Source organism: Chinchilla lanigera, unplaced genomic scaffold (assembly GCF_000276665.1).
Source record: "Chinchilla lanigera isolate Chin_1 unplaced genomic scaffold, ChiLan1.0 scaffold00160, whole genome shotgun sequence".
Taxonomy (NCBI): Eukaryota; Metazoa; Chordata; class Mammalia; order Rodentia; family Chinchillidae; genus Chinchilla; species Chinchilla lanigera.
This window is the reverse complement of record NW_004955561.1, coordinates 1,515,356-1,530,150: the sequence shown is the minus strand read 5'-3', so window position 1 is coordinate 1,530,150 and position 14,795 is coordinate 1,515,356. Positions and strand designations below refer to the sequence as shown.

The 14,795-nt window shown below is 43.3% G+C and overlaps 1 protein-coding gene across 6 annotated transcripts in view; it reads right to left on the bottom strand.

The window, feature by feature from the left end:
• Fancd2 (Fanconi anemia, complementation group D2) overlaps nucleotides 1–14,795 on the bottom strand; it is a 77,947-nt gene that overhangs the window by 7,876 nt on the left and 55,276 nt on the right. For all 6 annotated transcript variants that reach the window (XM_013509097.1, XM_013509098.1, XM_005413060.2 and 3 more), the window contains 13 exons: nucleotides 14,590–14,718; nucleotides 14,334–14,452; nucleotides 11,211–11,321; nucleotides 10,445–10,575; nucleotides 8,690–8,783; nucleotides 7,889–8,011; nucleotides 6,473–6,566; nucleotides 5,808–5,879; nucleotides 5,116–5,154; nucleotides 3,648–3,722; nucleotides 2,627–2,701; nucleotides 1,278–1,424; nucleotides 40–135 (listed from right to left, as the gene is read on the bottom strand). In XM_013509097.1, the coding sequence (XP_013364551.1) occupies nucleotides 40–135; nucleotides 1,278–1,424; nucleotides 2,627–2,701; nucleotides 3,648–3,722; nucleotides 5,116–5,154; nucleotides 5,808–5,879; nucleotides 6,473–6,566; nucleotides 7,889–8,011; nucleotides 8,690–8,783; nucleotides 10,445–10,575; nucleotides 11,211–11,321; nucleotides 14,334–14,452; nucleotides 14,590–14,718 (1,305 nt within the window). The remainder of the gene's footprint in view (nucleotides 1–39; nucleotides 136–1,277; nucleotides 1,425–2,626; nucleotides 2,702–3,647; nucleotides 3,723–5,115; nucleotides 5,155–5,807; nucleotides 5,880–6,472; nucleotides 6,567–7,888; nucleotides 8,012–8,689; nucleotides 8,784–10,444; nucleotides 10,576–11,210; nucleotides 11,322–14,333; nucleotides 14,453–14,589; nucleotides 14,719–14,795) is intronic.

Genomic DNA, 14,795 nt, shown 5'->3' with positions numbered 1-14,795 from the left:
CAGCCCTCAGGGTCAGACTCTGGTGCTCTCTGCAGATACCTGGGCAGTGTTGCTCTGGGAGACCTGGGATGCTGTGTTGTCTTCACTTTCTTCTGCTGTGCTCCCCTGGGAATCCTGGGACACAATCTCTTCACCCTAGATGTGAAAGAATCAGACAATGGTAGGTCATAATGTGTATACTCAGGGTCTCAGGACACAGAGAATGTGAGTTCATAGGCAATAAGAACATGGACACCAACTTGCAAACCAGCATCAAAAAAGGGATATTCAACCCTCTACCTCAGACCGCTGTCCTCTGATGCAGCAGGAAGTTCCACAAAAGGTACAGCTTTGTTTCCTAATATCACATTGGATTTTGCAAGGTCAGATTATATATGAGTCAGTGAACACTTAATGTGGATCTAAAATTTCCCCAGAACTTTCAGGCAGATAAACCCCACAAACTAGCTACAAATGAGGGAGAGGCTGAAGAACAGGGTAGTCAAGTGGCTGAAGAACACCAGCTCTGATCACTGGTGGACTCAAATCCGGGAGCTACTTCCACACTGCCAAATGGCCTTATGAGGTTCCTTCTCTGAGCTTCAGTTTTCTCAACAGAATCTACCTCTCAAGGTTGATGTGAAGAAAGGAAGCTACTTCTCTGAGGTGTTCTTTTCACATATAACCAATTCTAGAACTCAAGACACTGTAAACATGAATGACAAATGGAAAAACCCTGAAACTCCAAAGCAGTAAAAAAAAGCAATACATGGTTCTTAGTTTTGGTTTTTTGAGACAGGGTCTTGCTATGTAGCTCAGGCTGGCCTCGAATTCTCCATGATCTTCCTGCCTCGAGGACTGCTGGGATTACAGGCATGTGCCACCATGGCTGGCCAGCAACACAAGGTTTTAGCCAATCAGATAACTGAAAGACCCTACAGATGTTCATGTGATAAAATTAGCCAGAAAGCAACTTCAGAAATAAGATTACTTTAGGAAAAAATTCAAAATAACTAAAAGGAAATTTGCCATATACAAAACTGGTGCTGTGACTCTCCCCTCAGTAAGGCAGAAGATGCTGCTGAGGCTTTGTTGACATCAACGGCAGATTTCTGCTCCTCTGCTATCTGGGATGAGTGATATAGCCTGAGACAGCCCTGTCACCAGGGCACTCTAAGAACTGAAAGCCACAGACTTAAAAATAGTCTTATCAAACAAGCAGTGATGAGGTTACCTTTCTTAAATTCCTTTTAATACTCAGGACGAAGGAGATTACCACTGGCAGTCTTCAGGCTTACCTGCAAGTCGCGGTTTTTGAGATTGCCTAGCCAAAAAGCCTCTCTGCAATTGTTGAGGACAAGCATCGCCTTGACTCTGCAAACCAACAGCTCCAGTGTCTTTTTGAGCAAAGGAACATGTTTGGTGAGTCTGGTGTCCTGGTGAATCTAGATGAAAATGAATATATCCATTCTGTCTGGGTTTGTCATCGAGCTCTCACCCTTCCTATTCCTCACACCATGAACAGAGTAATATCTCCAACACTGCCTATACAGCTCAGACACAAGGCCCATCAAATAGCAGGACCTTCGTAGAGTACTACACAGACAATGGTAGCTAAAAGATTGAAAGTAAGGCAAATATACCACCAATACTTTTAGGTTCTTCTTTTTGACCTCTTACTGACCAATCAGCAATGCATTCACCTAAAATACTCTTGAGCCAATATTATACTGATTAAACAACAGAAAGCTGTTTAACTAAGTCCTTAAAACGCCACTGAATGCCCTTTTTGGTTTTTTGGAGACAGGGTCTCTGTATGCAGTACAAGCTGACCTTGAACTCACCATGTAGCCAACACTGGCTTTGAATCTGTGGCGATCCTCCTGCCTCAGCCTCACAAATTCTGGAATAACAGGTGTGTACCACCATATCTGGCTATTAGGCACTTTCTAAGTTTAGAACCAGGGACCGAAGAGAGCAACAGGAACTGCTCAAAGGATCATTTGGTTTGCTAGGTGGCTACAGAACTCTAGGGGTTGACTTCCTTCAGATGTAAGGACTGTTTCACCAACTGTTGAGAGGGTATCAAGTGGAAGCCCTTTAATGCTGAACTGTTCCCAGAGGAGACAGATGTATTACTTGAGAAGTAGAACAGATGAAAAGTTCTCAGCTGGCTGCTTTAGCAAGACTCCTGTCTCAGTAGTCACCACGCACATTTCTCACAACTAGCACACTTTGTAGCAGCACTGTATGTTCCTCATGCCTATGGAATTGGAGTCAAACTTCAGATACAGAATTTCCCATTCTAGGGAATGGCTCAATCTCAACCAGCAACTTAAGTTTTCCTTCTCTTTTCCTTCAGTGGTAGTGGGGACTAAACTCAGGCACTTGCACCTGCTACAAAAATGCACTATCATTGAGCCCTTTTTATTATATTCTGAGACAGAGTTTTGGTAAGTTGCCCAGGCTAGACTCAAACTTGTAATCCTGGCTCAGCCTCATGAGTAGCTGGAATTCTAGCGGTGGGCATCATGAGGGCTGACTGCACTGAATAAATCGCCTCTGCATACAGTCCCCTGTATGAAGGCTCGGAATGGCGGTGGGACCCCTGTCCTGGAAATGGAGGCTAAGACTTGCTTCCTCTTACCTTAGAATGCCCACACAGGTGATGAAGAAGCCTCGTGTTCAACTGGAAGGTCTCCAGCAGGCTCAAAACATCTTCCTAAAAACAACAAAATTCATAAGCGCAGCATGAAATATCCTAATTGCATTTTAGACAGAAAACATCTTTGCATCCAAAAAGGTGAAACTGCGGGCTCCAGCCTAGGGGGACAGTCATCTTAATCTGATTCTCAGCAGGAGCACTGGCTCTCACTCTCCAGCTTCTGTCCCTGTGTCAATCTGCAAGTTGCAAGATGTATATTATGGTTTGAAGTACATTTCATGTCTCAGCTTTTCCAATGGCAAATTAGGATAAAATAGCACTTCTCTTTTCTTTTTTTTCTCAGTATCTTTTTTGGTTTTTCTCTGGTACCGGGAACCGAACTCACGACCTTGCGCTTGCCAGGCAGGTGCTTTGCCGCTGAGCTAAATCCCCAGCCCCAGCACTTCTCTTTTCTCTTTGAGCATTATGAAGAACTAACCAAATAGCAAATATTAGGGATTTTGGTATTTTGCAAAGTCAATTTGCAAAATATGTGTAAGAAGTTATCTTTATTTCTGTCTTTACAACTCTAGCCCCAGGTGTCACCTGGCTAAAAAAATCCTCACTGAGACTACTCACTAACACAAGTTTTATGACACAAACAAGGTCTATTTTCATTACTGGCTCCTAAGAGTAGACACAGGGTAGCCCAAAACAAGCACACGACATGCTGACATGTGAAGCCCTGGGGTCCAGCAGCATGATGAAGCGAGCTGAAGGGGACTCCTCAGTGTGGGAGTACGAGTAGAGCGCTGGCTTTGAACTGAGTGGGCCTGCAGCATGCAGGCCACCGTGGAACACTCAGTCCTGTCAGGACATCTCAGGCTATACCTAAAGTCGTGTCAAATATAACTGTGACTCAGAACTCAGGCTGGGGGACAGTTCCCACCCCCAGAGTCTGTGGACTTATCTTCTAAGTAACTCTTCAGACTCTTCAGAGCATGCCTTTGCTCTCAGCTCTTACCCGGTGTTTTCTAAAACTGAAGTCCAGGAGAGGCATACATTGCTTCAGAAATGCTTCCACAAAGAGACGTCCATACTGAAAAAAAGAGACATACTGGTGACTCCAGCCTGGAGCTTCACTTGAAAAGTCTCTGCCAGCAACAGCACAGCATTACCTAGCCCAAGGAGGTTATGTTTTTATTTTTATACATAAAAAGACAAATTTGAGCTGGACATGGTGGTGCCCACCTGTGATTCTAGCACTTGGGAGGCTGAGGCAGAAGGATTGCCACAAGTTTGAAGCTAGCCTGGGCTACACAGTGACCTCAAGACCAGCCTGAATTGCATAGCAAGACCCTGTCTCAAAACAAAACAAAACAAAGCAAAGAAACAAAAACCCAAAAATGACCCAAGCATGGTGGTGCATACCTATAATCTTAGCTACTAGGGAGGCCAAGGCAGGACTGCAAGTTCAAGACTAGCCTGGGCAACTCAGACCTTCTCTCAAAAGGACCAGGGATGTACCTTAGCAGCAAGGGTGAGGCCCAACAAAACAACTTTGGAACAGTTTAAAAGGTTGATTTGGAGAGTGCAGGCAGAATTTACCTGCCTCAGATATAGCCAATGGCCAGGGGCGCCTTGCCCAGCCTAAGTGTGAGGAGAAGGAACGCCAGCCTGAGGGTAACTTATTCCCAAGAGGAAGGAGCTTCAGAGGGCTGAAGGAGCTATGGCTGATTTCCAAACTTGCCAATCACAGAAATCATTCCCTCTGACTGACAGGGCTTCCATACTGTGCCAGCTGACATGAGTGGAAAACGGGAAAAGGTCAAGAAAAAACAAGAATAGGACACCAGGCCAGATGAGGTGGGACACATTTGTAATTCCTAGCTGAGCCAGGAAGATTACAAGTCAAGGGCCAGCTTAGACAACTTCATGAGAGCTTGTCTTAAATTAACAGAGATAGGAATATAGCTCAGCACTCCCTGAATTCAATCTCCAGTACCACTACCACCAAAAAAAAAAAAAAAATCTGGAGTAGAGAGGAGTATATCATCTACTTGCACAGACAACTCAAGAGTGGTTACTATTCTGAGAACCCTCCATGGAAAAGGGGCTCAGCAGTTATCATAGTAACAGCTCATGAGGCTGCCCCAACACCTTTTCATTTTCTTTCCTCGCAGTGCTAAAGATGGACCCAGGGCCTTGGGCATGTAAGCTAGTGCTCCACCAGTACGCTATAGCCACAGACCTGGCCCTACAGCTTTGCAAAGAATCACGCCAGGTGTAGGAGCCGAAGTTTACCACTAAGGAAGGTGAGCCATGAAAATAACAAATTCAAAGCCAGTCTGGACAACTTAGGTAGACTCTGTCTCAAAAACAAATAAAAAACCAAAGAACAAAAATAGGGGTGTAACTCAGTTATAGAGCATGTGGGTTCAATCCCTAGTACCAAAAAACAAATACTAAACAAGGTCCAGTAAATCTCTCACCTTCAAACATGCATGCAGCACTGGATGACTATCAAATACCTACAGACATAAAAGACAAGAAATTAAAGCTGAAGCCAGCTCCTCCAGTACCCGGCCTCTTCCTACCGTGCACAGCATAGCTCCAGGAGCTGCAGAAACTTCTAAATTGAAGGCAGCATGTTGGCTGGTTTATTACAAATTAATTTGCAGAATAAAGTAACCCCCATAACTGAACTCTAAGGAAGAGAGGAGCAAAGGAGCAAAGGAAATGATTCCCACTGGGCACGTGGAGATGGCTTGTCAGAGGGCTGCAGTCTTCAGAACGGTGTCATGAGGGAGGGGAAGGGCAAGGGAGAGGGGACATCCAGGGCTAACGCACAAGCCTGAGCAGAAGCTGTGGGCAGGAGAGAGCAGGTTATCGGACGGGCAGTGAAAGCACTCAAGGTAGGAAGAGAGAGTGGGCTCCAATGGCAGAGGAGCAAGAATGACAGGTGGCTAAGTCATGTGGCCCAGGTGGGAGGCAGGGGAAAAAGGAACAACAGCACCTAAGGAGAGAAAGTCGCCCCAGGAGGACAGGTTAAGAGACGTGGGAGGAAGACAATTGGCAGGGCTCCCTGAAGAAGGTAGGAGAGGAGCAAGGTGGGGCAGCTTTGAAAGCCAGTTCCGATTTCTCAGTGTCGCAGTGAGACAGATCAGGTAAGCTCCATACTCACTTTTATCAGGTTGATGAGGATACTGAAGTCTCGAACAGCCATGTTCCAATAGAGGAGCTTCTCTTCATGGACCTGGGGATGCCAAACACACCAGTGCCTCTGAATGGACTTCCACTGTGGCATAAGTCTTCATTTGCACAGCTATTCTGAGACAGAAGTCAAATGGCCCTCCAAAGAATTGTAGCATGCAGTGCACCTGCATGCATTCAGAAGATGGCCTGAACCCTGCCACTCTGAGATGACATCACAGTACTCTAAGGAGTCCTCTGGTAATTTCCACATAGGTAAATGCCTCTATAGCACACCTGATGGCCAACAGAGCTCACTGGCTCCAGATTCCTTGGGCCTGCCCTTGCTCGACAGTCTTGCTCAGTTCTAGTGCATGGGCTGCCAAGGCCCACACGTCTCAAACAGACTGGCTTACCTTCAACCAGGTAGCCTTTCCCTTCCTATCTATCCCCAGTAGCCAGAGAAAACTGCATGATTTTTGACTCTTAACTACAGGAAAAGGATATTAAACCAGAAGGCCTTTGAAAAAAAAATTCTAAATCTTGCTAAATCAAAGGCAATAGCTTAAGAAAAACCATGGACCCAAGAAATAAAAGAATAAGCAATTTCCAAGCAAATCAGAGTCCATTTCTTGGTGAAGGAAGCATCTGACTCACCTGTGGTGGCTGTGCCGCTGAGCCAGCCTGAAGATCTTTTACTGTCTTCTCCAGTTTAGCCATCATCACACGGAAGAAAATGACAAAAGTGTGCCTAAAAGAGAGAACCAAGCACACCCACATAAGGATGCCGTGCTCAGAAAGAACTTCTGGGGCCAGGCACAGGGGCACATACTAGTAACCCCAGCAACCAGGAGGCCGAGGCACATGGATGACAAGGTCAAGCCCATCCTTGGCAAATCAGTGAGACATTTTCTCAAAATAAGAAAGGCCTGGGGACGTAACTCAGTGAAGGCCCTAGGTTTAATCCCCAGTACTGCAAAAAAGAAAAGAAAAAACAAAGAAGGAAAAAGGCAGAGACAGACAAGACACACACTGAGACATCCGGGGAAAAGTTCAGGAGGACAAAAGTAACTTCCTTCCCCACCTTTCTGAATATTCTTTCACTAGAGTCCTTTGAAAGAGGGTAGAAGAGTAGGAAGAAGCCAGAATGAGCCCTGTGAAACAATGGAGCTAACTTTCATGACAGGCGGCAGCAGGTGGTATGGGAAGAGCAGTGAACCAGTGGGGAGATCTAGGCTGAGCCCTGGTCTGTGGTCATTTTACTGCCCATGTAAGCTTGAGACGTTCCCTTTTAACTCTCGTTTTCCTCAACTGTAGTGTAGGACAATCGTGCCCACTTTTACAGAATTATAGAAAGGACCAAACAAGATTTGGCAAAGTAAGATTTGTGAAGGTGCTTTATGAACCACACAAGTACAGGAGAACTACTATGAGACACAAACCCATCTAGAGATACATGTTTAGATACAACAGTCACCCTGTCCTCATAGTGTTCAAAAGACTAGAAAATGGTCTCAAGTTTAATTTTTCAAAAAAAATTTTGTGGCATGAGATTGAACTCAGGGCCTTCACACTGAACTATATCTATATCCCCTGTCCTATTTTCATTTTTATTTTGATAAAGGGTCTCATTAAGTTGTACAGGCTGGGCTTGAACGTGAAACCCTCCTGCCTCAACCTTCAAGTAGCTGTCACTACAGGCATATGCTACCTACCATGCCTAGTTATTTTGGTTTCGTTTGTTTTGTAATCCTTGGGATTGAACACATGCCTCATGCACGCTAAGCATTGTGTATTACCTTGAACTACACTTCCAGCTCTAGTCTCAAGTTTAAATGATAAAAGCACAGATAGGAGAAGTTCATTACCCTTCTAATGCACCTACTGAAAATTTCTTTCCAGTGCGGTTCTTCCACAGACCAGCTGAGGGTCCCTTTGAAGCAAGGCATAGTAGTAGATACTCCATTCTAAATGAATGATGGTACCACCACCTCTATCAGAACTTGGAAAACATATCCATTGGGCAGTCTGACTCTATCTTAGGAAAATGACTACGGGGAAGAGCCCGTATACCTGGTCAACGTGGGGAATGTAGAAGAAGAGGCCTCTTTTGGAGAGTGGATTAACTCCGGGACACCAACACCAGCAATCTCCTCTATGGCCTTCAGCACACTGTCAGTGTGCTCCAAGTAGATGCTATAAGGAGAGTTAGAGGGCATGAACACTGGCTAAGGAATCCCTATGTCCATATTTCTCTCCTGAGACATCGCCAGCTATAAGCTTTATTTAACTCAATTATTAACAAGGCAGGATAAAACTGAAGACACTTCCATTTCCTATCTGATTTGATTTAGCAACAAGGCATTAGTTAACAGTAGAAAGCAGAACTAGAGGTATAACAAAAAATGCCCCTGCAACCAGTATACTTGGGTTTCTTAGTTGCCCAGGTAAGAGTTCCTGTTCCAGATCTGGTTGTTCCTGTCTCTTAGAAACACCTGGTCACTGTGATGCACATTATATAAATCAACTCTCAACTGACAAGTCATTTTGCCTCTGTACTTCCTGCTTGCTTATCCAATATAAGCCCTAGACCACCAGAGATCAGGGCCTGATATTCTGGGAATGATTCTGATCAGTGCCCATCGACATAAATAAATCTGCCTCCAAATCCTGGGTGCTGTTTTGATGTTTCTACTTGCTATTGCAGAGGTACTTAAGACCCACAGATCTCAAGTTCTGTTCACTTTAAACATACTTCATTGCTCTCAAGTTCCCCCTGAAGAAGGTGGCTCCTCAGTCTTCCCAGATGAGGGGTACCAATGGTGTAAGTGGGAAAAGGCTATTTGGCTCTGTGGAAGAAATGGAACACCTCACCAGAGCAAGTCCTGAAGCTGGTCCCTGAAGAGAGTGCTCTTCTCCTTCTCCCCGTGCGGCCATGCCCGGCAGAGGAACTGTCTGGCCAGGGAAGCTGTTAGAAAACAAGGCAAAGGCATCTCATGTGTGAGAGAAACTGACCTTATTCTTAAAAAAAAAAAAAAAAAAAATTAAAAGAATGAATTGACATAATTATTGTATTATATTAATGGTATACCATATTTCAATATATGAAGATAATGTGTAATGATCAGATAAACTGATTCATGTCTCTCACACTTTTGGAGATAATTACTGATCAAAAGGATTTTCATTAACTAAGAAGTCCCAGAGGCCTTTTTAAAATCTTGTTTATTTCTGTTCCAGTGACCCTTCTGCCAGAAATAAACCCATCCAAGAATCAGCACATAGCAGCCATCAGCCTGCCCCTCAACAAACACAGAGGGACCACACAGACACACAGAGCAGAGTGCTGCTAGCAGTGGAAAGCTGGGCTTGCTTTCTCAGGCAGACCAAGAACAACAGTTATCCCAGTTTCAGACTCAGACCTTCCCTCTCACCAGCGGGAAATAAAGGTTTGTTTCACATCATCATTTTGCTTTCTGTTTGTGCTACCAAGTAGGATGAGCAGGATTCCAAGAGTTGTGATAAGAAAAGGAAAAGGTCGGATCCAGGTGTGGTTCTGCACATCTGTAATCCCAGAACTCTGGAAGGTGAGGCAGAACTGCAAGTTCAAGCCTAGATTGGACATTTTAGTGACTTAGCAAGATTCTATCTCAAAATAAAAAAAACAACTGGGGATGTAATTCAGCGCAAAGGCCCTGGGTTCAGTCTCTAGTACAATGGAAGGGAAAAAAAGGTTAGGGATCAGGATGTGGTAGCATACACCTGTAATCCCAGCACTTGGGAGACTGAGGCAGGAAAATTACAAATCCTAGGCCAGACTGGAACATACTGTAATCCTCCTGTCTCAAAAGACCTAGAACTCCAGAGGCTGAGGCAGGAGGACCACCACGAGTTTGAGGTCAATCTAGATTATATAGTAAATTTGAGGCCAGCTTGAGGTACATAGTGAGTTCAAGACCAGCCTGAACTACAGTGAGACCCTGTCTCAAAAAACAAAAGAAAGAAAGAAAGAAAGAGAAAGAGCCTGAACTACAGTGAGACCCTGTCTCAAAAAACAAAAGAAAGAAAGAAAGAAAGAAAGAAAGAAAGAAAGAAAGAAAGAAAGAAAGAAAGAAAAAAAGAAAGAGAAAGAAAGAAAGAAAGAAAGCAAACAGAAAGAGAAAGAAAGGTCAGGGAAGGGGCCAATATTTCCTTTATACGTGATCCTAATTTTATCTACCACTCTATTAACCACATGGTTTGTTTCTTTTTGCCAAATGTATCAGATGATTTTTTTTTTTAAAAAGCAGCAACATATGATTAAAATTTAAGCCAAAAATAAAATTATCCATGAGTGTATAGCTCAGTGGTAGAACATGCTTCAATCCCCATCACCTCAAAAGAAAGAAAATAAACTAGTTAGCTAGCTAATCTAACCAAAGTCACCCCTAGCAGTGTCAGTAGAAATCAGTCATAGCCCCTTCTGGGAAATTAGTCTTCTTGTAAGACCCATGCCCAGGGTTATATAAGGATTTATATGAATAAATATCCAAGTTCTGGGAAGTTACAAGTTCACAAGTATAAGGAATTAATCTATTCATGGGGAAAAAAAAGAAGAAAAAAAAACCAAAGGAGGATTTGGGGTATCACCAATTTTTTCTTTCTTCTGAGCAGGATCTACTGATCTCTTGAAAAGGGCCATCAAAGTTCTGAGGAGACAAAGCCCACATTGGAAACTGGGGATGCTGAGGTGGAAGTTCTGCAGGTAACTGAAGCTCTGGCTGTACAGAGACAAGAAACAAACACGTATATAGGTTTAAATCCATAGGAGTTGCTCAAGTTCCATTACTGCTTGACAGCCTGACCAGAATTATCCTCCTTTTTTGGGTGTTTTTTTGTTTTGTTTTGCTTTGAGACAGGGTCTCACTGTGCAGTTCAGGCTGGATTTGAACTCACTATGTGGCCTAAGCTGGCCTTGAACTTGTGACAATCCATCTGCCTCAGACTCCTGAGTGCTGGATTATATGCATAAGCCACCATGTCTGGCTCTCCTTTTCTCCTTTTAAATTGAAAAAGAAATCTACATTCACTAGAGATAATGTGGAAAGCACTTACAAGGTAGAGAAAGCACAGCTTTTAATGACTATCATATATGATCTACTTTCCATTCAAGGACATAATGGGAGATGGGAATCACAATTACGCCAAATTATGCATGAGAACTTAAAATAATTTGGCCTGGGGCTCCCAATACTTCAGAATTAATCAGAACACATAGGTGAGAAACCTCATATGCTGAGGGAAAATAGCTGAAAACATCAATTTCCTTCCCAACTACTGATAACCAAACATTTCCAAAGAAATCCTCCTGATCCACTTCCTGGGAAAGCGCTGGAGGATATACATGATCACCAACCTGATAAGCTCCTCCAAGGACTCATTACGCTGCAATTGCGTCACTCGTCCAGTAAGCACCTCAAGGGCTGAGCACAGAAAACGGTGATTCTCAATGTGAGAAAATCCACTCCTAAACGAAAGTCAAAGTAAGGTTGTGTAGCTGTTTTTGGGAGACAAGTTAGATGGCATTTGAGGACCCTGGCCCCAGTCTGTGCCATCAACAAGTCAACAGTGTAAAAAGTAACCAAAAGTACACAAGCATCAAATACAGCCATAGCTCCTGAGTGTGAGATGAGAAGCTGAAGTGCATTTAAAAGTCTTTCTTTAAGAACCTAACAGTTCCTATGGGTTTATCGTTGGGGAAAAAGAAAGCTCCTCATTGCCTACGTTTGAGAGGTAAGTTTCTCCAACAATATACCACTAATTTCGTCAAATTGCCAAGTCAATGTCTAGACTAATTTAGAGGCTGGATAAAGACTCTACCCTTTCTCTACATTCACATGTCAAGTCTCAATGATTCTACTTCCCGCTCACTCTCTCTTTGTATTTTGTTTCATTTGAGACAGGTCTCACTATGTAGCCCTGGCTGGCCTCAAACTCACAGTGATCCTCCTGTCTCACCCTCCCGAGTGCTGGGATTACAGGTATGTGCCACCACACCCAGCTTATGAAGTACATATTTTTAAAGTGTTGGATTTGTCAATTCTGATTTAAAAACTCAGGAAATCATCACTGGAAGATAATGAACATATCCATTACCCCCAAGTTTCCTTTCTTCACCTTTGTAATTCATTCCCTCTTTCATCCTCTTGCTCAGTGCTAGGCAACCACTGATCTGTTTTCCATCACAGTAACATTATATGACTTTTTTAGAGTATTATATAAATAGGTTAAAATACTATGAACCCGGCAGTCTGGCTTTTAGTTTAATGTGATCCTTTTTTATTTGTTTCTGTTTGCAGCATTCCACCATATGGATATGTCACAGTTTGTCTATATATTCACCAGCTGATGGACATCTGGCTTGTTTCCACTCTGAAGACACTACAAATAAAGATACTATAAACACGCTCAAGTATAAGACTTTGTGTGGAGCTGGGCACTCATCTATAATCCCAAGAGTTCAAGGCCAGCCTGGGATATAGCATGACTCTGTCTCAAAAAATCCAAAGACTCTGAGTAAATACCTAGGGAATGACTGGGTTGAATTATATGTGTGTCTGTTTAACAAACTCCCAAACTGTTTTCCAAATTGGCTCCACCATTTTATATCCGCTCCATAGCATAAAGAGCCCCCACTGTACTGCAGCCTCACTGACGCCTGGTGTGGTGTTTCTTTGATTAAGTCATGCTAGTGGGGATGCTGTGCTATCTCACTGTGCTTTTAATTTGCATGCCCTTAATATCTAACAAAAATCATCCCTTCATGTATTTATTTGCTACTTATATCTGTCTTGACTTCCATTCAAATCTTTTGTTAGGTACTACTTTCAGGTAATGATACAAAATGATACAAAAATGACTGATGGAGCTCATAGTCCAGCAGGAAAGACAGACGAACAAATAATTGTAAGAAAATGTGATAAGTTCTATAAGATGCTAGCACAGTGTTAGGAGGAAACTGGGGATCAGAGAGGCAGGAAAGAAGTTTACCTAGCCTAGGGGCTACAGAAGGTATCTCTGAAGAAGTGAGTTTAAATTCTGATCTCATGAGATTTGATGAGTCAGAAAAGACTCAAAGAGAAAGGGATCCTGGCTGAGGCTGTGTGAAGCTGTCCAGGTGGAAACTGTAGGGTGCTGAAAGGAACTAAGTATGGGTGGAAGCAGAGAGCAAGACAGTAAGTAGAACAGCAAGAATGAGGCAGGAGAAGTCCTGAGAGAAGCTCAAGAGTTTGATCTCAAGGAAAACCAAATAGCAATCAAAGACCAAGACTAGGACAAGACGAGATTGGGTCTGTCTTGGAAGATCATAGTGCCCAGAGGCCAAGACCAACTATGAAATTAATCTGGTTGAAGTGAGAGAAGAATAAAGTCTGGAAAGAGTGTAGAGAGGACAGATGGATCACACGTGGGAGTGGAAAAAGTGCAGAGTAGATGGAGGAACAACTGGCAGTACCCTTTACCAACCCAGGCAGAGCCAGACAACACTGATGACACATCCTGCTGAGATGCCAGGAGTCTGAGGTGTTAATGACACATCATGGGGGCGGTGCTGAGTAGGTAGCTGGATGTAAATGCCTACAGCTCAGCATATAAAATTTAGCATAAATCTAAGCTTGGGTTAGACTGTCCGGAAAACCTGAGTAAAGAAGACAGTGGACAAAACTAGACCTGGGGCACAAAAGTGTTTGTGGGATATACCTCCCTTATTTCAATTTCATCCATCCTGTGCCTTCCAAATCTCTCCTTTACCTCCCTCCAGGTCACCTACCCTTAAGGGCAGGATCAAGTCCCCTGGAATACCTACCCAAAACACCCTAGCTCACACTACGTTTAGCTCTTTACCACACGAGCTAGGAACTATTCATAACTTCTCTAGAAACAACTCCCCCACTTTCTGTTTTGTTTGTCTTTTGGGAAACAATGTCCCCCTATGTAGTCCAGGTTGTCCTTGCTTAGGCTGGCCTAGAAACTTGTAATCCTCCTGGCTCAGGCACCTGAGTACTAAAATTACAGGTCTGTACTCTATCTGGATCTACAAACATGTTTTTAAAGGACTGAGGATCTACCATTGGGCTACATCCCCAGCCTTTTTTATTTGAGACAGGGTCTTGCTAAGTTGCACAGAATGGCGTCAAACCTGTGATCCTCTTGCTTCAGGCTCGTAAGAAGCTGAGATCATAGGTGTGTGTCACTGTACCACACTCAGACAATTTAAACACCAATCTAGGTAGTTATTCCACAGTGTGCCATAGGAAACTGAGAAGGGGTAAAATGGCCACATTTGTTATTGGTTAGCCAAGAGTCAATGAGTCACCTATTTTGTACAGTGAGTTAACAACAGTGGCTCTATAAAACAAGATCAAGTGAAAAAGAACAAATTCACCATAGTTATATTATTTTGGACTTTTTCCTTCTCTTTTTATGCCTAATCATTAAGTACATATTTGTTTCTCTCTACTAACACTTCCCATATACTCACCAAGCAAAAAGCCAATGAAAAATCTGCAGGAGCCTCAGATAACAGGAAGACATTATTTGGTACTCCTGAGCGTTTCCTCTGGGTCCGCCCACTACGTCATGATTCTCAGGGACTAAGCACTAAAAAGGAAAACAATTTTAGAGCAGCTGCTCCAGCAACTGCTCTCACTTCTCTTCAGTTTTTCTCACCCAACAATGAAATCTCATATTCACTTAGTGATTTCTAAGTCTTCTTAATGACAAGACAGTCTTCTAACCTGAAAATAGTTATGAATGTTCTCCAGATGGTTACACATCGGAGTCATCAGCTTCACAACGCCATAAACGACTTCTGATGCAGAGCTCTGATGGAGATGTGAAAATCCAATATTCCGGCTTCCTTTGCTCTATAACAAATTCAGAATTATGGAGGAAGAAACTGCTGGATAGCCTGTCTGGAACTAAGAGTTCATTACAGAGTTTG